The 22,432-nt window shown below is 38.0% G+C and overlaps 1 protein-coding gene across 32 annotated transcripts in view; it reads left to right on the top strand.

The window, feature by feature from the left end:
- RBFOX2 (RNA binding fox-1 homolog 2) overlaps nucleotides 1-22,432 on the top strand; it is a 293,230-nt gene that overhangs the window by 165,266 nt on the left and 105,532 nt on the right. Inside the window, exon 1 of one of the 32 annotated variants that reach the window (XM_059886365.1) lies at nucleotides 17,232-17,834. The exons of 30 other annotated variants lie outside the window; for them this stretch is intronic. In XM_059886365.1, coding sequence (XP_059742348.1) covers nucleotides 17,790-17,834 — 45 coding nt within the window. In that variant the 5' untranslated portion in view covers nucleotides 17,232-17,789. Of the gene's footprint in view, nucleotides 1-17,231; nucleotides 17,835-22,432 lie in introns of those variants that run through there. One more of the 32 variants, XM_059886366.1, reaches the window with a different exon arrangement.

Raw genomic sequence — 22,432 nt, 5'->3', positions numbered from 1 at the left:
AGGGATTCAAGGCCTCTTTAGTAAACAAGTTTTGTACACCATTTATTCCTTTTTTTAATTTGTCTTTTATTCAGCAAATACATTGTGCAATCCTACTGTGGGCCAAGCACTGCTGTCAGTTCTAGGAATATGCAGCATCTTTGACTTGATGCTGAATCAGTCAAACCAGTGCTTCATCAAAGAACTACTTTTGTATGTTTTTGGTAAAAGTAGGAATGAGTTCCTAAACTTATTAGCCTAAAGCTTGGCAGAGTCTGGAGCAAGACAGTCTGGCTGGAGTGAAAGGAAGGAGACAGTAAATAACAGTTCTTCCTTCCTGCCCTCGCTAATATTTTAGAACTTAAGGGTTGATTTTCCTAGACTCTTTTGATTTGGTGGTAAATAATATCATAGTTTTTGATACTTTGGGGGAATCTTATGCATGGTATTTTGGTTTTAAAAGGTGATTTCAAAGTCTTTGTGATAGATCCTTTCCTTTTGTTGTCTTAAGTGGGAAGTAATGAGTACCGTAATACTAACTACAAGACTTTTCTAGAAAAGATTCTACATATTGTTCCCTTATTGATTTGAACCAGATCTTCTGTTTTAATTCTTCCTTTCTTCCTTTCAGTTTTAATGGTTTATATAAGTAATATAAAAAATAGTTTTAAAAAAAGCGGTGTGATATACAGTGTTGGATATTACATTGGTAAAATAATCATATCTAAAAGTGTGTTTTCTTATATTTGTGTTTTATTTTAGCTAGGGTTACTGAAGGGAACTTAATCTGGAGATAATAAAGAACAACAAATTTTGACTTGGAAACTGACAATCAAATGAAACATGTGAATCCTTATTACTTTTCTTTATAAAATAATTTTCAAGGAGTGTAATGGAAAAAAGCTTATCAAACATGTTAACCAAGGAAACATCTCTTAAGTTTTTCTTAAAAATTTTTTCAAATTGAAATATAGTTGATTTGCAATGTTATATATACTGTATATTATATATATGTATACATGAAACTAACATATATTAACATATATATTCTGTAAAAGAAATGTATTTTTTTCTTTTTCAAATTCTTTGCCCTTATAAGTTATTATAAAATACTGAGTACAGTTGCCTGTACTTAAATTCTGATAGTGCTTTCCAAAGCAAAACCTTTAGTTAGTATGTTTAAGAAACAGGACTCTTAAGAGACAATGTCCGCATGCTACTTTTGTCCTCTGATAAAGGCAACTATGTGTCTAGTGAGCACAAAGAACACCTATAATGTTTTGGTAACTCCATAGGAAGGAACATATGATATAATAATTATAAATGTTAGGCGTAATCATTTTGTGGTGTCAGTAATTTTCACCTGCATTCTCATCGGATTGTTTCTTCACTGTTGAGTTTTGAGGGCTCTTTTCTGTTTTCTCGACACTAGAATATTACTTGGGCAGAGGTTTTGGGAAGCCTGGTTATAGCCTAGCAAGGGTGGAAGTCTCAGCTCTCCACTTGGCCTTTTCTGCTCTGTGTGGAAGTGAGACGGGGGTATGGCTGGACTAGACAATTAAGACTTTCCGTCTTGCTAGGGTGGCCGTTTCTGTGTTCTTTGCTTACAGAGAGCAAGCTTTCATGGGACCTCTTTTGTCTGAACCATTGGCATTTCCAGGTTGTTTAGCTACAAGTTTGGGTTCTAGAAGGCATGTGGGAAACCCAGGGAACTCACCACTGTGTTCTGAGGTCCCAGTCCAGTTTGCTGTCTTCTCTCCACCTCTAAGAGGTGTCTTATGTTTGTTTAATATATAAAATGTGTAGGGTCTTAAACTGTATCTAGTGGAAGGAATAGGGATAAGTGTATGTACTCCTTCTAGGAAGCAGATGTCACGCCTTTTATTTTATGTTAACTGATGGTATTTCTGTCAAAGAGAAACATATATATCAATATAAATGTTTCAAGAGAAATAAATGGTCCATGTGCTATCTTCCAAACTGTCTTTCTGTGTACATTTTTTCTTTTCTTATGAATTAAAATTCTGCAAATCATAGGACTCCAGAGATTTTCTGAAAATAGGTAATTATCTAATAATGCTATTGAATGGAGCCTTCATGGTATCTTTTCTGGTATATGACCCACCTCCCACCCCGCAAAAAATTTTTTTGTTTGTTTCTTTTGATTTATGGCAAGTTTTAAAAACTTACCCCTGAACTAGACTTTTGAGAAAATTTCCTCAAAATACACTGTTTTTCTGGCCATTATGAAAATGTAATCATCGGTCTGCAACACACTTGGTTCCACTAGGTCTGTGTGTCTTCTGATTTGCCCCCAGCGTGTCTGTCTTAGACACACTGGCTGCAGTTTGACAGCCATTATTTGACATCTGGTTGCTGAGTGTGTCAGTAGTTTCCTCTCCCTGGATATGCCATTGTTCATGTCATGGCCACCTTTTTATAAAGAACTACACTTTGGAAAGTAATTCCAGTTCCCACAGTCCTTATCTGAGACCTTTGGAGTCAGATATCTATTATAATTTGGAATCTTAGATTTTAGAAAGGAATAGCAGTACATGTACTCTCTGTTAGGGTCACACCCCTAGTTGCGGTGCTAGCTAGTCATCACACTCATTCATATATTTACAGCTAAATGACTTTTAATATTCACTCTTGTTACAGTGTTGGGTCCCATTTCATCACCTAATGGATCTCTCTTCCTCCACCACCACACACAAAAAAAAGATAGGTAGGGAGAGGGAGCAGAAAGAAGGCAAGTTTTCCAAGCTCTTTGGACTTTATTTTACACAGAAGGGCTTGTGGACCTGTGGAGACACTCAGCAAGCCCAGTTAGAGTAGAGGCCGCTATTTTTAGACTTGAACTCCCAGCTGTCTGACTGGTGAGGTGCTGCTCTAGGCCTGGATTTGCCAACTGTGATTGTGTCCAGTACAAAAACAAAAGCAGCTATTGGTTTAATCCTGTTATATGGTGTTGATCTTAAAATTCGTTGGATTCGAATTAGGATTTTGAGTTTAATCCTGTAAGGATCAGACTAACTTTCATCTTATTTATCCTAAATCCCTCTTTAATCTTGTTAATTATGCCAGGCCATTTTCCCAAGGGCTCGGGTAAGTATAGTGTATATATTCATATGGTTGTTTCTCCAAGATATCTCTCTTCACCAGCCCCTTCTCTCTCAAAAAGATCACTTTTCTCACGCAGAACTAGAGAGACACACATACTTCTCTGAAGTAGCATTAGTATTATTGCAAGGATGACATCAGCTCCGTGTTCGTACACATGCGATGAAAGTGGGTCTTGGCATGGCCTCCTGTGGGGAATCTAGTTGTCTTCTTGTATTTCCTGAGGGAGGCATATGGCACTCTTCTGAAAGAAGATATTATTTGAGTTTAGAAGCTCTTAGTCAGAATATATTCGCTGGATTGATTGTAATTGAGACACCACTCCCTCATAATAGAACAGAAAATAGTTCTCAAGTTTTGACCTTCACCTTGAAATTGTACCTTGTGTCATGGGAAAAGAAAGTGTGTGTTTGGTCTTGGATCTCCTTGCTTCCACTTTGCAGAAGAGAACTGATTTAGACCTGTGTTCTCTGTTTCTTTCTCTCCTTATTTTAAAGGAAAAGAATAATTGTCAATGACCATCCTCTCCAAGGCAATCAAAATAACAGATCCTAGCTAACTGTAAATTTTTTTTTTTTTTCTTTTTTAATCTCTACTTTTAGGAGTGGAAAGTCTTATAACTGGGTCAAAAGTTATAGATTCAGGAGCTAGTAAACCTGTACCAGATGATCCTTCTGGAGGCCCCATGTAGAGCCTGTTCTCCCTCTAACTGTTGGGTAGTTGTTGCTATTGTTGGCTAACTAACAGTTGGAATACCTGATGTCGATTCCTTAAACTCCTAGAACATGATGGTTTTATATTGTGGGCAAAGACAGCTGTGATAGACTATTAATCTTTCTCTGCTTATTTCACTTACGCCAACTACACAAGGATTCCTATGTATAAAAGGTGTAACAAACCATTGCTTTACAAATTAAAACTAGACTTTAGAATATATTGGTATATATGTTGGTATATTCAGCTGTATTTTATTTTTCAATGAAATGGGTCCAAAGCCTTTTTATGCATGTATGTTTATGAATGTTTACTTTGCATACTTACTAAGAAGAAAATTAGAGGATCTTCTTTGCAAAAACAAGAAATGAGTCTTTCTGGAAATAGTGTAATGCTGACATTGTGATTGTGAGAAGTAGTGTTGTTCAGTCACTCAGTCGTGTCCAACTCTCTCATGGACTGTATCCCACCAGACTCCCCTGTCTATGGGATTTCCTGGGCAAGAATACTGGAAAATTGGAGTGGGTTGCCATGTCCTTCTCTGGGGGATCTTCCCGACCAAGTGATCAAACCTGCATCTCCTGCATTGGCAAGCAGATTTTTTTTTAATTAATTAATTTATTTTAATTGGAGGCTACTTACTTTACAATATTGTGGTGGTTTTTGCCATACATCAACATGAATCAGCCATGGGTGTACATGTGTCCCCCATCCTGAACCCCCCTCCCACCTCCCTCCTCATCGCATCCCTCAAGGTTCTCCCAGTGCACCGGCTTTGAGTGCCCTGTTTCATGCATTGAACTTGGACTGGTCATCTATTTCACATGTGGTAATATATACGTTTCAATGCTATTCTCGCAAATCATCCCACCCTTGCCTTCTCCCACAGAGTCCAAAAGTGTGTTCTTTACATCTGCATCTCTTTTGCTGTCTTGCATATAGGGTCGTCGTTACCATCTTTCTAAATTCCACATATATGCATTAATACACTGTATTGGTGTTTTTCTTCCTTACTTCACTGTGTATAATAGGCTTCAGTTTCATCCACCTCATTAGAACTCACTCAAATGTGTTTTTTTTTAATAGCTGAGTAATACTCCATTGTATATATGTACCACAACTTTCTTATCCATTCGTCTGCCAATGGACACCTAGGTTGCTTCCATGTCCTGGCTATTATAAACAGTGCTGCGATGAACACTGGGGTACATGTGTCTCTTTCCATTCGGGTTTCCTCGGTGTGTATGCCCAGCAGTAGGATTGCTGGGTCATATGGCAGTTCTGTTTCCAGTTTTTTAAGGAATCCCCACACTGTTCTCCATAGTGGCTGTACTAGTTTGCATTCCCAGCAACAGTGTAAAAGGGTTCCCTTTTCTCTGCACCCTCTCCAGCATTTATTGTTTGTAGACTTTTTGATAGCAGCCATTCTGACTGGTGTGAGATGGTACTTCATTGTGGTTTTGATTTGCATTTCTCTGATAATGAGTGATGTTGAGCATCTTTTCATGTGTTTGTTGGCCATCTGTATGTCTTTTTTAGAGAAATGTCTGTTTAGTTCTTTGGCCGGTTTTTTGATTGGGTCATTTATTTTTCTGGAATTGAGCTGCATGAGCTGCTTGTATATTTTTGAGATTAATTCTTTGTCAGTTGCTTCGTTTGCTATTATTTTCTCCCATTCTGAAGTCTGTCTTTTTACCTTGCTTATAGTTTCCTTTGTTGTGTAAAAGCTTTTAAGTTTAATTAGGTCCCATTTGTTTATTTTTGCTTTTATTTCCATTACTCTGGGAGGTGGGTCATAGAGGATCCTGCTATGATTTTGCCTATGTTTTGCTTAAGTTTCCTCTAGGAGTTTTATAGTTACTGGTCTTACATTTAGATCTTTAATGGCAGGTGGGTTCTTTACCAGGATCTAATTATAAAAATGGGAGAATTGGGGGGTTAAGGAACCCACTTTAGGTGATGGAGTGATTGTGTTATCTAGATGCTTTGCCGGAAGTGAGCAGGGGCAACCAGATTTCTAATCCGCTTTGGGGGAAGCTCCATATCAGGGCTGTACAGAAACATTCAGTGAAGCAGCTCTTTTATCATAAAGAGGATTTTAATTAAAGAATGTTCTTGCATCATAAGCAGAGTAAGCGACAGGCGGCTACACTGGGCATTTATCTCCTTCAAAACACATTACCAGTAATTGCTGTATTAAATCAAAGTCAGAAGAGCTTATAGGTCTGAATCAAGCAAGGGGCTGGTGCCAACCCAGGGATTCCCACACTGCTGCATCGCTGCTGTCAGAGCCCTGCTCCCATCCTCAGTGGGGACAAGCGTCAAGTGATGCCTGACAATTCATCTAGAAGGCGTAGGCATGACGAACACAATCTGAGAAGAGAGCCAGTTACATGTTCAAGACCTCATGGCCTTGCCTTTTGGTTAGCTTTTTTTGAGCACAAAAGTACAGTTTCTCATTGTTTTGGTACTACTGGTCAGAGAATTTGTTACCTGTCTTCCACTTGAGGATATTTGCTTTGAGATAAAAATCACGTGTACTGTCTCTGCTGCCTTACTTACTTGCCTTCTTGGTCAAGCATGGTCTTCTCACTTTGAGAAATTCATTCAAAAGCAATGTGCCAAGGTACACCCGTTCCTCTTTCTGACACAATCGTCTGGCTTTTACATACTTTCTGCTTCCTGTTGAGGCTGCTTTTCCTCAGATATCCATCTGGCTTCATAAATCAGGTAATTCTGAATCTCTTTTAAATGCCCTTCTTAAATTATTGGAAACGATGACAATGACAACCACAATAACACTAACTATTTGCTATATGCTAGGTGCATTCATACGTTACCTGATGTAATAATTGCATCCATCCTCTGAAGTAGGAATTTTTCTTATTTTCTTTTTCCACATGAAGGACCTGAGGCAGAGATGTTAAATAATTTTTCCAAAGTTACGCAGCTAAAAGTGTAAGTGTTAGTCATCAGTCATGTCCGACTTTTGCAACACCGTGGACGATAGCCCCCCAGGCTTCTCTGTCCATGGGATTCTCTAGGCAAGAATACTGGAATGGGTTGCCATTCCCTTCTCCAGGGGATCTTCGTGACCCAGGGATATAACCCGGGTCTCCCACACTGAAGGTGAATTCTTTACCTTCTGGGCCAGTTACACAGCTAGAAGTGATGAACTACAATTTGAATCCCAGGGGTTTGGCTTCAGAACCCTGGACTCCTGACTACTCAGTGTGTTGCTTATGTAACCCAGTTCACCCTCTCCTGGGCATTAGGGATAATTTAAGGAATAAGATAGATTCTATAGTGCCTGCTCTCCTGGAGCGGGAAAGGCAGAAATTATATGTCTGACAAGTTGGAAAGGACATCTACAAGTGCTACGGGGGCATGTAGCAGGGGCCCAACCTAGACTAATCCAGGGGGATTTTCAGGAAAACCTGCCCTTGGCTTCTGCTTGTATCTTATACCTCATTTACCACCATACTCATGATCTTCCTTTTGATAAGACTTTTTCTGTAATATTTTAGGGCATACTTCCCCTTCAGCCCCTTACCAGTCTACATGTCTCCCCCAAATGAAAATAACTAGCCCTCTGCAAATTCATTGCAGTAAATAAGGCAGCAGTTCATTTATTTTAATTTTTAAACAGCTCTACTGAAGTATAATTAATATGCAATAAGCTGCAAATGTGTAAAGCTTATTTTAAGTTTTGACATACGTATATGCCTATGAAATCATCACCACAACCAAGACAATAAATATATTAATCATCTCCAAAAGATTCCTTGTGCCCCTTGGTAATCTTTCTTATCCCCACCCTTTTCCAAGCAATTTCCAAGCAACCTCTAATCTGCTCTCTGACACTGCGGCTTAGTTTTCCTTTTTTAGTATTTTATAAAAATTAGATAATACAATAAATACTCTTTTTTGCCTAGCATCTTTCACCCAGTATAGTTATTTCAAAATTCATCCATGTTATTTTATATACCAATGGTTCCTTTATTTTTATTGCCAAGTAATAGTCCATGTGGATATACCACAGTTTGTTCATCATTTATCTGTTCATGGACATTTGCATTCATTTCAGTTTTACACTATGACACATAAAACCATTCGGAGTACTCATTTCCAAATCTTTATGTGGATATATGTTTTCATATTTCTTGAGTAAATACTTAGAAGTGGAATGCACGGATCATATGATGGGGTATAATTAGCTTTTTGAGAAATTTTTAAACTATTTCCACATTGGTTGTACCATTTGACATTCCTGCCAGCAGTATTTGAGACTTTCTGTTCCTCCATAGCCTTGTCAACACTTGGTATTGTCAGTCTTTTTTTAATTTTAGTGTAATAGGAGGGTAGTAGTATTGTTGTGGTTTAATTTCCTAATAGGTGGTGATATTGAGCACCTTTCCAAGAGTGTATTTAGCTTCCCTGTCTTGTCTTTGGTCAGGTATCCAAATCTTTTGCCCATTAAAAAAACTGGGTTGCAAGTTTTCTTATGGTTGAGCTTGGTGAGTTTTTATATATTCTGGATGTCATTTATCATACATGCTTTGCAAATATTTTCTCTCAGTTATGACTTATCTTTTTATTGTCCTAGCAGTGTCTTTTGAAAAGCAGAAGTTTTTAATGAAATGCAATTTATTAACTTGCTCTTTTGTGAATTGTGCTTTTGGCATCACATCTTAGAAATCTTTGCCTAATCAAAGGTCACAGAAGTTTTCTATTTGAAGCTCTGTAGTTTTGTGTTTTACATTTCAGGTCTGTGGTTCATTTTGAGTTAAATTTTGTATATGGCATAAAGTATGGATCTAGGTTCATTTTTATCTCATGTGGATATCCAGTTGTTCTGGTACCACTTGCTGAAAAGACTGTTCTTTCTCCACTGAGTTGCCTTTGCACCTGTGGGTCTATTTTTGGTTCTTCTGTTCCATTGATCTATTTTTCTATCTTGACACCAATACCACACTGTCTTATAGGAATGTGAGTATTATGGGATTTAGCAGACTTCAGGAAAGTGGTAATAAGATGTGCTGTACCTCAGACATAGCATTTGCTTTTAGCACACATATTAAGAAAAAAAAAGATAATCATAATATTTTAAAACCTATTTTTGAATAGTAGAATGAAGTAGAGAAACATACTGTGTTCATGGCCTAGAAGACCTGATATTCTTAAGATAATAATTCTCCCCAGACTGATCTTTAGATTCAGTGTAATGCCAATCAGAATCCAAGCCAGATTCTTCCAACAGTTAGTAAGCGGATTCTAAAATTCATGTGGAAATGCCAAGGACCTAGAAGAGCCAAAACAACTTTGGGGAAAAAAACCAAGGTTGGAGGACTAACACAGCCTGATTTCAAGTGACAGTAATTAAGATGATGTCATATTAGTGCCAATATTGAGATATCCCTTTTAATGTTATGTTATGCAGTGAGATTGTGTCTGTTAGGTTTTGTGGCATAACAGACCTCCCCCAAACTTAATAGCTTAAAACCACATTGGTCATTTGTTTGCTCACAATGAGTGGGTCAGGAATTTGGGTGACTCTTCTCGCCTGGGTGGCTGGGCGCAGGTGGTCTAGGATGACCTCATTTTCATGTCTGGCAGTTGGTGAGCTAGTTGGTTGGGAGGCTCAACTGGAACAGCTCAGCCCTCTTCTACTTGGTTTCTCATTCTTCATAGTTCTTCCCGTGGTCAGCTCAGGGTTCTAGAGAGGAAGAGAGGGCAGCCCCTGGGACAAGCACCTGTCAGCTCTCTGCTTGTGTCATGTTTGCTCATGTCCCAATGGCCAGTCGAGTAACAAAGCTGAGACCAAACTCCAGGGCTGGAGGGAAAATTCCGTCTCTTAAATGGGGGGCTGTGAAATGTGACCATTTTTGTAATCTACCACAGAGATATTATCAGTTGAGACAAAAGTTTCTGTGGAGAGTAAAAGTCTCTATTGTATAAGATAATTATGTAGACTCATTTGTAGACTTATTTCCCTAAAGTATGAGAATATTTACAATTATTTTCTGTCTCAAAGGTAGTATCTTTTTACCCTTATCTTTTATGTACTATTTGTCTTTATGGATTTAAAGTGAATGTCTGTTGTCCCATGGTTTATGGATACATTTTACCTCTTAATAATACTGCCTTAGAATGAAAGAGCAGTTGAAAGACACTTGTAAAAGCGATACTAATTCCTGGCCTCACAGGCTGTATGCCATGTCTGTCACTCCAGGTATCCATAGAAGAATGTATTTCAGCCATAGCATGGCACACCCTGGTGTTACCCGTCCTTCCTTCTGTACCATGTGTCACACAAAGGAGTGTTTCTGTACTTCATTTTGATTTGCTCTTCTCTGGCAGATATAATTCAAAGCATTTCCATTGGTATAGAAGATTCAATGATTCTTACAGGACCTACGAACCAGTGCAACTCATATGAATATTTTTGAATAGGCATTTGACTCTCTGCATATGTTTACCTGCCTGCCTTTCTGTAAGCACCTTACGTATGACTTTGCTTATGCTATGCTGGTTTGTGCATTTGGAATGCTGTCCTACTGCCTCCAAGCTCCCCACCATTGACTCCAATCCATCTGGAAGACTCTTACTAGCTTTCCACAATTCCTTTCCAGCGTTAACTGCTTGTGAGCTCTTCCTGGGTGCCCCCACCCTGGGAAATTGGATGGTGGCAGTGGGGACTGCAGCAGCAGTTACGCTTAATTTTTCTCCCAAGACTTGTTCTGATAGGGATGGCATTAATCACGTGGTACTTTGGTACCTATTATTTTCTACTTTCTCACCCCTGCTGTCAGCTCTTTGAGAGCTTTCTGTATTCCTAGGACTTCACTGCTGGGGACATCTTGCTTGAATGAATGAAGGTTGACTGAACAGATAAGAGATGGTCTGTGCCTGGTGTTTAATTCATTTACCTCTGGTTTGTATTCTCAAGTAATAAAATGCAGACCCTCCCTTTTCACATACTGATGGTCATATCTGTGTAAAAGGTACTGGCTTCATCCTTTGAGAGAAATACCAAGATGAATAGACAGGTCCCATTCTTAAAGAAATCATCCAGTTAATAAAGTATGTCTTAAAATCTATAGAAAGTGCTAAGTGCTGTTAAGTCGGCTACAGATAAAGCATCTTGAAGGTCAGACAAAAGAAAAATGATTTCTAGCTCGAAGTAATCAGGAGGAGCTTCATGGGGCAGATAGCATTTAAGGTAGGCCTTGAAGGAGTCGCTTTCAGATGTGAATATTGAGTAAAGAAACAATGTAATCAAACAAAACAAGATAAAAGTCTGCCTTGATGGAGACAACAGTGGAGAGTTGAATGTATCGATAATTTTGGCATTAACTTGCCACTTGGAAGACAAAGAAGCAGCCCAAGGTAGAAAGTTTTGTTAAAGTAGGCATCATATCTGTTTTTCATTCTGACCATGTATTTATCAATTTTGCTGCCATCTTTTTACTGATATTACTGAAATAGCTCTCTCAAAACTTCTCTTGGTCTCCTATTTGCTAAATTCAATCACCTTTTCTACATTCTCTTTAACCTTTCTATATCTGCTTGACACTGTTAAATACTCTTATCTGGTATCAATTTATTAAATGCTTTCCCAACTGTAAGAGACACAGGATAGAAGAAAAGTAACACATGTCCTCTGTGTCCTGGCTTTTGTGAATAGTACAGAATCCTGCTTAATCTTTTAATCCTTTGTTGCTATTTCTGCCTTCTAGAAGTGTGTATTCCTTAAGATTCTATTTTCAGACCTTTGCCTTGGATCAACTGTTGTCTTTTTCCCTCTTCTTTTCCTCTGTCCCTCCTTCCCTCCCCTTCCCCCCCTCCCTTTTTGAAGCTTATGTTTCATGTTCAGGACATGCTGTGGACTAAATCATTATGACCTTAACTGTTCCTTCCATACTCCTCTTGGATCTTCGTTTCTAACCCTGACCTCTCTCTGGGGCTGCCACCTATAATTCTGAGCACTTGTGCTGTGCTGTGCTTAGTCACTAAGTCCTGTCAGACTCTTTGCGACCCCATGGACTCCTCTGCCCACCAGACTCCTGTCAGTGGTGATTCTCCAGTTGGACATTTTCTATTGGATGTCCTTTCACAACTTCAAACCAGTTCATGCTTCCGACTTCCCTGTTTTAGCAATGTTATCCCTATTTGGCCAACAAGACTTAGAACCTTGGTGTTATATTTAATTACCTGCTCTTTTAGACCCTACGTGTTTTGTTGTTGTTCAGCTGCTCAGTTGTGTCTGACTCTTTGTGTCCCCATAGACTTAGCATGCCAGGCTTCCCTGTCTTTCACCATCTCCTGGAGTTTGCTCAGACTCATGTCCATTGAGTTGGTGATGCCATCCAACTATGTGTGAATAGTCTCCAATTCCTGTAATGTCTCCTACATCTGTTCCTTCTTTATTCCTTGTGGTAACATGTGGGTTTTACATTAATAAATCTGTCTACTGCTGTTCACCTAATTGACCTCTCCACCTGTGTTCCCCTTTCCATTCTTCCTGCAGCCACCAAAGGCCATTTCACAAAAAGTTAGTTTTGTAGTGTTCTTTCTCTCTCAGACAGTCTAAAGGTCTGAAATACACAGCTTGATGGCCTAAGCCCTCTACAGTGACCCTGACCTACTCCTCTTGCTTGCCACTGTTTACCCACAGTCCAATAGACTGGCCACACTGATCCCTATGTACGTCTTACATATATCTAACTATATTATTTTACCTACATATGTATCTTTCTTTGTCCTATCCCCTCCACCCTCATCTGTCTATCTCAAGCTTTATCTCTTTTTGAATTTATGTGTTATTCCACTACACAGCAATCTGTGGAACCTTCTTAGCTTGCTACTAAAATCAGTTATACCTTAGGGCAGAGGTCTTTACAGTCTTTGCCAAAGCATTCTACCCAGAGGCCTAGCTAGTTATCTCTGAACACTGAACACATCTTTGAACACCTATGCTGTAGGTTTATGACATAGGCAGAAGGGAAAGAAAAGGAGAGAAGAAAACAAGAATGAGAGAGTAGAAGTACGAAGAATCTCAGATATTTTCTGGTTATCCAGAATTGAGTAAGTCTTGAGATCCCTAGGGTTGTAGATAGTACAGTTTACACTACAGTTACCAGCTATTCCCTCTGGCATGGGACTGCAAATTATCTCCTTTATCTTTAGTTAAATTTAAATTTCCTGAATCTCGAGATCATTTCTAGATAGCGCACTCCCTCACTAGGTCTTGTTCTCTCTATATCGTTACATTCTATTTAACAGACACGTTCTAGGTGTCCCAAGTGTTGAAATTTATAGACTACATGTCTCTGCCAATGAAATATATAGAAGTATATGGAGACCATTTTCTATATTCATGTTTCTAATTGATGAGTACACAAAAACTTTAACACTAGAAAGCATTCATGATGTTGCATTGCATATTTTCTATTGGTGTAATTTGGGATTGTCAGCAAATAACTGAGCTTATTGTGGAGAATAGTCTTTTTATTCGGGGAATTTTATTTTTAATAAATATGATAGTATTTAAATCTAAAGGAAATACCTAGACTGTTTCCTCTGAGGGAGGGACACACTTAGTACTAATTTAAACTGAAAATGTTCACATTTTTTGTTTATCTTTTAAATCTTTGAAAATGGGAGAAAAATATTGAAACGATGTTCAACTTCTGACCCACGTGACAAATCTCTATTAGTAACTAAGGCTCTGTTAGTCTACAGAAAGACTGTATGTCAGGAAAAGAGAGAAGCTTAACTCTTAACCCTAACATTTGTAATTTGATCTTTTGTAATATGCTTTCTTCCTGGTGAAAGATTCACCTTTCTTTCTGTAAGGAATTTTTAGAATTTTTGTTTGACTAAATTATTGGCCTTAAATTATAATTTCAAAAAATCTATAGAAAGAGGTAAGTAAAAGGGCAAGCAGAAGTACAAGGAGTTATGATTCACATATTGAAATATGTTGACATTTTTCCAAACGGCTCATTATTTAAACTATACCTGGGTACTGATTGTTTATCATCTAAATCCTCCAGTATTAAATGAGAGTTTATATTTATGTCGTCATGTTAGGTAAAGCAAATGTGATAACATAGAGAATATTACTAATTTTTAAAGTTGTTGTTTAGTCGTTAAGTCGTGTCCAACTCTTTGTGGTCCCATGGACTGTAGCCTGCTAGGCTCTTCTGTCCATAGGATTTTTCAGGCAGGAATAGTGGAGTGGGTTGCCATTCCTTTCTTCAGGGCATCTTCTCAACCCAGGAATTGAACCTGTATCTCCTACATTGCCAGGTAGATTTTTCTCAGCTAAGTTACCAGGGAAGCCCAGTTTTTAAAGTACTTGTACTCAAAATAAAATCTGCTTTGATTCCCTTAAACTTAAAAAAAGATGAATTATAGAACATTAAATGCTCATTTAAATGTATTTAAACAAATTCAAAGTTTATTTTAAGGTAATAAATGAAAACCACTATCCCACTCCCTAGAGGTTTTGGTTTTGTCCTATGCCTATGGTATGTGTGTATATAAATATGAACTATGTATGGCATATATTGGTGTGCATGTTAACCAATAAATTATATGTGTATATAAATATTTAGCATATAACTTATATGTGAGACACATAAAGCTTATAAATTACATATGTAATTTATTCACAAACACACAGATATATATATATATATATACATTTACAAATATGGAACTACAGAATTATACTTTAACCACTATTCAGCAATATAATTTTTCTCACTTAAAAATGTATCAGCCATATCTTTTCACCATGTCCGTATAGATTTATCCACAAGAAGAACTTAAAGCTACAGAGATTGATAAGGCCCTCAATAACATATCTGGGGACACTTTCAGGTTGAAATTAGGTTAGTTGTTCCAGAGTTTGAGTTACAGTCTGTCATCTTAAATATAGTACAGTTTGGGAAAAATGCATCTTCTGTGATTAATTCATCAGATACTGAACTGTGTTATTAACTCATGAAAGTTAAGTTTGTCAATTGTAGTTCATGGTTAACAATACCCTCTTATGGTTTATGAGTATCATCATTTTCCAGTCTTTATATCAAGGGAATCTTGGTATCAGTCATATCAAGAAGGTGTAATAGTGTAATAGTGATTAAGATGCTAGTTTACAAGTGTTTGTGTGGCCAGTACCACTGTACTGCTGGAGGTGGGATGGCAGAATGGACAGGAAGAAGAAGGATTGGAGGATTATTTGATTTGATTAGAAGGGAAATTTTAGTTTTTATTTGTAATATTTATTTATTTAAACAACATTTTATATATTTATTTATTTGGCTGCACCGAGTCTTAGGTGCAGCACATGAAATCTTCGTTCTTCAGTTGCAGTACTTGGGATCGTCTATCTTTAGGTGCCGCATGCGAATTCGTTGTGGCACGTAGAATCTAGTTCCCCGATCAGGGATCAAACCCAGGCCCCCTGCATTGGAGGATGGAGTCTTAGCTACTGGATCACCAGGGAAGACCCCAGGGAAGATTTGGTAAAAGGTTTTATTATAGAAACATCCCTTTTGTTATTTCTTTGTTGTTGTTCAGTTGCTAAGTTGTGTCCGACTCTTTGCAGCCCCGTGGACTGCAACACACCAGGCTTCCCTGTCCTTCATTGTCTCCCAGAGTTTGCTCAAACTCATATCCATGGAGTCAATGATGCCGTCCAACCATCTCATCCTCTGTTGTCCCCTTCTCCTCCCGCCTTCCATCTTTCCCAGCATCAGGGTCTTTTCCAGTGAGTCAGCTCTTTGGATCAGGTGGCCAAAGTATTGGAGCTTCAACTACAGCGTCAGTCTTTCCAATGAATAATTCAAGGTTGATTTCCTTTAAGATTGACTGGTTTGATCCCCTGCAGTCCAAGGGACTCTTGGGATAAGTAGAATGTATGTTACAGGCCAGGCTCAGACAATCTCTGTTAAGAATTGATAAAGCAGGGTCTCATAGTTTTAGTGGTAAGAAAGTGACACTGTGAAAGTGTTCATTAAGAGCAGCATTTAAAAAATATCATTCCCTGAGTGAGAAATTGCTCACGATGTTTAATTTTGGAGCTGTAGCATTGTTTTGCCTTTTGGTTTTACGTGTGTACTCGTCTATTCTCCCACAAGTTGCAAATTTCTCAACAACAAAATGGTGCCTGTTCATTTCTCCATTGCTTAGCACAATACCTTGTGTATAATAGATCAGTAAATTTTTAAATTATACTGGATTGGTTTATTATTGTCCCTTATGTGTAATACACATAGAATCAGTACCAGCAATGCAAAGATAATCTAGTACGTTGCAGTGGTCCACCTGATCTCTAAGAACCGAATTATTGTAAATGCTTAATTTACAAAAATTAAGACAGATATCTTAATATCTTAAGATATTAAGATATTAAGATCTGTCTTAAACATACTAAGGCCATTTTGACTTTTAAAAAGCAGTTTCTCCTGAACAATACTAAAATAAATTGCAGTGACCATAAAAGGAGAAAAACTGCACTGGGGGTGGAGTGGACTTGGTAAGACTTAGACTCTTACAAATGCTTCACAGTTGCAGATAATCCTCATGGGTTAATCTTACTAAAACATGTTACAATATTACTCTCTCTCCAAGATTAGGGAGATCAGAGCCCCCAAAACTAATTTAGAATTATTTATCATTTTGAACTTTTGAATGTTTGCCCAAACTAGGGGATTTGTTAGCAATGATAGTTATAAACGTGCCTCTCTTACTGAGCATTTATCTTTACTTTCTGCTCACTCTATGTTCAGTTTTCTAAGAATTGCTTAGCAGTTCCCTGGTTTTACAAGGGCCGTTTTAGGCTCTGAAAGCCAACTCTTTAACCTGCCCTATATTGTCAGACTGACCTAACACCTGTCTGTGTTTGTTACTGCTTTTAATATCTGTTATAGAAATATGTGTGCACATGTGTGTTTGTATATAATGGTAGGGTGAGTATAGCAGCTTCCTAAAAGGGGAAAAGCAACTGGCTTTTCTGAAAAGACCTTTCCACCCCCACCTTTCTGCAGGCAACCGCACTTAATCCTTCCATGTTTGACTGGAACAGCTGAGAGAGTCTCTGGCATATCTGAAGGTCTCCAGTGGACTCATGTTGCCTCAGAGTCGGGGCCACCTTCCTCTTTTCTTGTGCTGATCTTGCCAGCTGTCCGAGCTTCTGCTGGAGCCCAGCAGAGGAGATGTTAAATGATACAAAAACATACAATGTCATGAAAGAGCTCCTTTCACTGCCTGTAGCAGTGTGACTTCATTTCTTTCCCATTTCTTTCCACAGCAGAAGGCTTTTATACTGTTAATCCTAACACCTGTCTGTGCTGGAGACAGTGAGAAGGGGGTGTGTGTGTGTGTGTGTGTGTGTGTGTGTGTGTGCATGCGCATGTGCGCAGTCCCCGCCCAAGAAGAAGTAGGGAAATAATACGAGTCCCATTTGCTTTTCCACCTCCTGGATTGGGAGTGTTCCCTCTGACGTACTTAAAGCCTGGAATATATATATATCACTTTGGATCCTGGATACCTTGTGCTTCCTACCGTTTTTTGTGCCACTTTAAGGAGCCTACGATCCCTTCCTTGGCTGTCATTCTCTACCTCTTGAGTTTCTGGAGAAGTTGTCAGTTTAAAACCAACAGTAACAGCAAACCTCTAGTGTAGTTTTCAGTCTATAGCTAGTAACTCCGTTGGAACTGTCTACTTTTCCTTGAACATTTCTTTTGTGTAGTGTTGAGTCTTACTGGGGTGGAAGCCTGGGCTGAGCCAAGCTCTTTCCTCGTCATCTGAGTCAACATACTTATCTGCGTAGGCTGGAAGTCAGCCAAGGATTTTTTGGTGTTTCCAGGTTCCTTTGGACAGGACACCCACATCAAACAAGGCAGAAGCTTAAATACTTTCTGTACTGTCTTTATCTGAAGATCTTTTCCCCCTTTGCTATGTATGGTGTATATTGTATGGATTATCAATATCCTGTTGTCCAGGTAAGCTGAGGGTTATAACTTGTTTTCTAGATAGTACTTGATTGATGTGAGAATTTTATGGTGGGATGAAATGCTTATAAGCTTCCTGTCTTCTGACCTGGTACCATTCAGAGCATAGATTTCCCAAAGCTATTTGCTAATTTGCTGTAACAAGAAGTTTGATATTTATAGTATTGACGGCTGGGCAGGGGGGTGGTTGCTTTCAGTCCTAGAAGTTCTGAAGCTTCAGAGATTCTTGTGTGTGTGTGTGGCAGGGGGAAGGGGGTTACCCAACCCACGTGTATGTATGTATGTTTTAAATACTGGGCTTGGCATTATAGTTGTAACATAACTAAGCCACAGTATATATTATAGTAACTTCAGGCTCATTTTGAGTAGACTAGAGGCACAGATGGCAGTTTCCAACTGTTGCCGTAGTTGTCAGAGAGGTAATATACAGTAGAGGGCGCTCTCTCCACACTGAGCATTTTATTCTGTGATATTATTGCCGTTTTAGTTATTTACTTGTTGAAATCCAGAATCATAAAAATTTAGGCCTTTATCAGCCATACTCTTGAATAACTATTTGCCTTTAAGTTAGTAGCAATATAGTGAATGAAGTTGAAGTTAAGGATTATGGATTCTGATTCAAGCTATAGTATTAAACGTCCATATTCATATTCAAATAACTTCATTTTTCTTGACTTCACTTGTATATAAAATAAAGATTTAACTAGGTTATTTTTCATATGTCATGATTCTTTGAAATATTGATTGTGCTGAAAATCTAGACTAGGAAAACAAAAATGGTCGATACAATTAATTCTGAATTATCAATACTATTTGGTTTCTCAGTTTGGTTTGGTTTGTTTTCATGGCACTTAATTTTTTCTTTCAGACAGCCATTTCTCTAGTAATTAGCTCCTAAGTTGTGGTTTCGACAGAAATGCCTAGGGTTAAAGGAAGTGACAAACCCCAGTTTATCTTATTAGATAGGCTGGGCCTGAAGGCTAAACCAAGCTCTTTTTAATTGGACCTATTGGATAAGTGCTCCAATGTAAACTCACAGCTCTCGTTCAAGTTGTGAGCTACCAGTATGGATGTCATGTGGGAGGGGATATGGTTATGTTTCTTTAACTATATTCTAGTGCACTGGTCTATACCATATGTTTTGTTTTAACTATATAATCTTCTATAATTTTGAGTTATTCAGATTGAGCAAGTATTTTCCATAATGAGGTTTTAAAGTATTCATGTATCTCATTTATGTGTGAGCTATTTTTCTTCTGGCATAACACAATTGATTGGTCAGTGTAAAAAGTGTTGTGAGACTAGATTAAAAGCAAAACTTCTTACAAGTAAATATTGATGTGCTTTTGAAGACAAAACATCTGTGAACAGTAAATTTCTGAGACCCAGCTAGTAAAATAAGAGACTTGTAATAAATATAAGTAATGTAAAAAAAAAACTGAAAAGGCAAAAATGTTCCCAAAGAAGATTGAGGTGTTTAAGATTTATGAGAACAATAAATGTAATTTGTAAATAAATTTTTCAATGTAGAAAATTGGCCATTCCCCCCAAAACTAAAAGTGGTAGAGTGGATTAAAGGGTTGTTGTTTAGAAATTATGACATATTTGATAGTCTTTACGCTAAAATTATATTCATTTATGATAAAATGAACTTGCCACCCCAAATCTTTTCAGTCATTAAGATTTAGTACTGATAAATGTGGCGCTCAGGATTTAAAACTGCACTTTCCCAACTTTGCTCCATTTATTAGGTCATTCTATCTGAAATTAAGATAGCTTAGAAATGCAGGTAATGGGATACTAAAATTTAAGAGTACACTCTCCACCACATTGGGGAAGTTAGTGTGATTGAAAAATGAACTTTATGTTGAAGGATCCCAAACTGTCTTATAGTCTTAATTCTGTTAGGGTAACAGGTTCTTCCAGTACATTTATAAATGTTGGTGCATTTATGATGGCTGTTTACTCTCCAAACTCTTATCTCCACTATAGTTATAAAATTTGCTTTTTAGCTTCTGTTACATTCTTGTGCTTAGTTAAATCAAAGCTCTTTGTTGCCTGCTACTTGTGGTTCTGTGCCAATGCTTGATGCAATTGGACATTATTGAGGTGGTGATTGAACAGTATTTTTAAAAAATTAAAAGTTTTGCGCATTTTTTTAGGTTAAATTTCTAGAATTGCTAATGTGAAGATAATGAAACAAAGTGAATTCTCAGCATAGGGCAATGAAGTATTTTAGATACTTGACTTTTTATTGCTCCTGTGGTTCATAAAATCATGCCTGTCTTAAGAGTGTGCAATTTAAATTAGTTATTTTATTAGTTATAATTTTTGCAGAACCAAATCTGGGCCAAATCAGGTTAAAATACAGGCAGAGTAAGTAGGTGTAGAGGGTTGCTAGACATGATTTAAAGGATAGTAAGTATGGTCTCCCTACCCATAAAAAATCTATTTGAGGGAATTCCCTGGCGGTCCAGGGGCTTCTGCAGTGGCTCAATGGTAAAGAATCTGCCTACAGTGTAGGAGATGCAGGTTCAATTCCTGGGTCGGGAAGATCCCCTGGAGGAGGAAATGGCAACCAACTCCAGTATTCTTGCTGGGAAAATCCCCTGGACAGAGCAGCCTGGCTGGCAACAGTTCCATAGGGTCACCAAAAGTTGGATGTGACTGAACTACACATGCATGCCTGGCAGTCCAGTGGCTAGGACTCCACACTTTCAGTGCCAAGAGTTTGGGTTCAATCCCTGATCCAGAAACTAAGATCCCTCAAACCTCACAGTGTGGCCAAATCAGAGGGAAATCTATTTGAGAAACTGTTTTTGAAATTAGTCTTTTGGATTGTACATTTACCGCCTCTGACTGAATGGTTAAAATATAACTTGTTAGGATGGCTACTGTAAAAACAAAAAAAAGGAAGAAAAACAGAAAGTAACAAGTGTTGGCAAGGATGTGGTAAGATTGGAACCCTTGTGCATTTGTTTATAAGAATGTACAGCTACTGTGGAAAACTGTTTGATGGTTCCTAAAAAATAAAAGAATTACCGTATCTGTGGTTCTGCCTCTTTAGATTCAACCGACCACTGATGGTGCACATATTCAGTAAAAAAAAAAAAAAAATCCCCATGTAGGTGAACTTACAATAGTTCAAACTTGTGTTCTGCAGAGCCCCACTGTATTTAATACCACAGAACCGTATAAATGACTAAGACGGTAAATTCATATTATGTGATAACTGGTTGCAAGTTAGGGGCTCATCTTTTATCAGTTTTTCCTGAGGCCACTGTCCTTAACCTGCCAATCACCTGTATTGGCAGTGGTTGTCATTTTGAGGTGAATAGAGCAGTTGGAGGGAGAAGAAGCAGAGTCTTACATTTGGGGGATGCAGCTGTGTATCATGGTTTGAGAGTTAAAGTACAGCTTGAGGATATTAGGCATCTGGAAGATGGAGAGACAGAAGTGACCTGTTTAATAAATACATTAGAGAATGTTAAGAGAATGCTGGGGGCTGTATAGAGTGCTGTAGAGTGAGCTAGACCAAAGACTGACCACTTCCTTGTGGGCAGATGACCTTGATGGAGAGGGATATATACATACACTTTAATTTCTCATTTTGAAGTAGTTGAGTACATACTATGTGCCAGATACTATGCCAGGCACAAGGATTTAGTGGTGGAGAAAACCAGCAGAATCTCCAGTAATTTAGTAATAGAGACATGGCATATTTTATTATTGGAAAAACAGTACAGTTCAGTTTTCACAGATTAATCATGTATTTTCTTGCTAATCTGGTTATTAATAAATATGTTTATGTCCCATCCCTTTTAGTATTTGTCTAAGAACCATTTCCTTAATCTCTCAGAGAATACAGAGAATGTACACATAATTTCAATTGTATATATGACTCAGTTTAGAGTTTGGGATAATTTAAAGAGATTTAAAGAACATGTTATGCAACTCTAAGTTAATAGTTTATGAAGTTATATATTCTAGTTTCTCTGGCCTCACTTATTTCTTAGTGTGTAGTACTTGTGATCTTGTTCTAAAGGTTTGATTTTGGGGAGACAGGAAATAAATTGAGGATTATTTGGTTTTTATAAGCATTTAAGGTCCAAAGCAGTTAATGTCAAATTTTGCTCTCACCTTTTGTTCTAGAATGAGTTATATATAACTGAACAGTGCCTAAGCCAGAGAAAATGAGCTAGGATATAATATAATTATCTGTAATTTGGCATCATTTATATTAAAGGGAATGCTGGGGCAAGTGATATTAAAGTAGTATTGTCTCAGAGATGCTTCTGCAAAGGTATTTATATCTGTTAGGTGTAAATGGTTATTTACACTTAGGATTATGGGTGAGGGGGCTGTGCAGTGAAGAGCTTTTATACTAGCAAGTCTTTACTGTCACAGGAAATGCCGTCCCTTTAATGTTGCCTTTCACCGGGGTGTTAGCGGCAGCCTGGGAAAGTATGCCTTCTGGTCAGGGGCTCTTGGACCTGGTTTTAGAGCATTGCTGCTGAGTGGGTGGGAGGTGGGAGGTGGGAGGTTGCGTCCTGTCTGTGCAAAATTGTGAGGAGCAAGGTACCTGAAGT

The sequence above is a fragment of the Bos taurus genome, chromosome 5 (genome assembly GCF_002263795.3).
Source record: "Bos taurus isolate L1 Dominette 01449 registration number 42190680 breed Hereford chromosome 5, ARS-UCD2.0, whole genome shotgun sequence".
Taxonomy (NCBI): Eukaryota; Metazoa; Chordata; class Mammalia; order Artiodactyla; family Bovidae; genus Bos; species Bos taurus.
The sequence above is the reverse complement of the archived record's forward strand: the minus strand, read 5'-3'. Positions and strand labels throughout refer to the sequence as shown.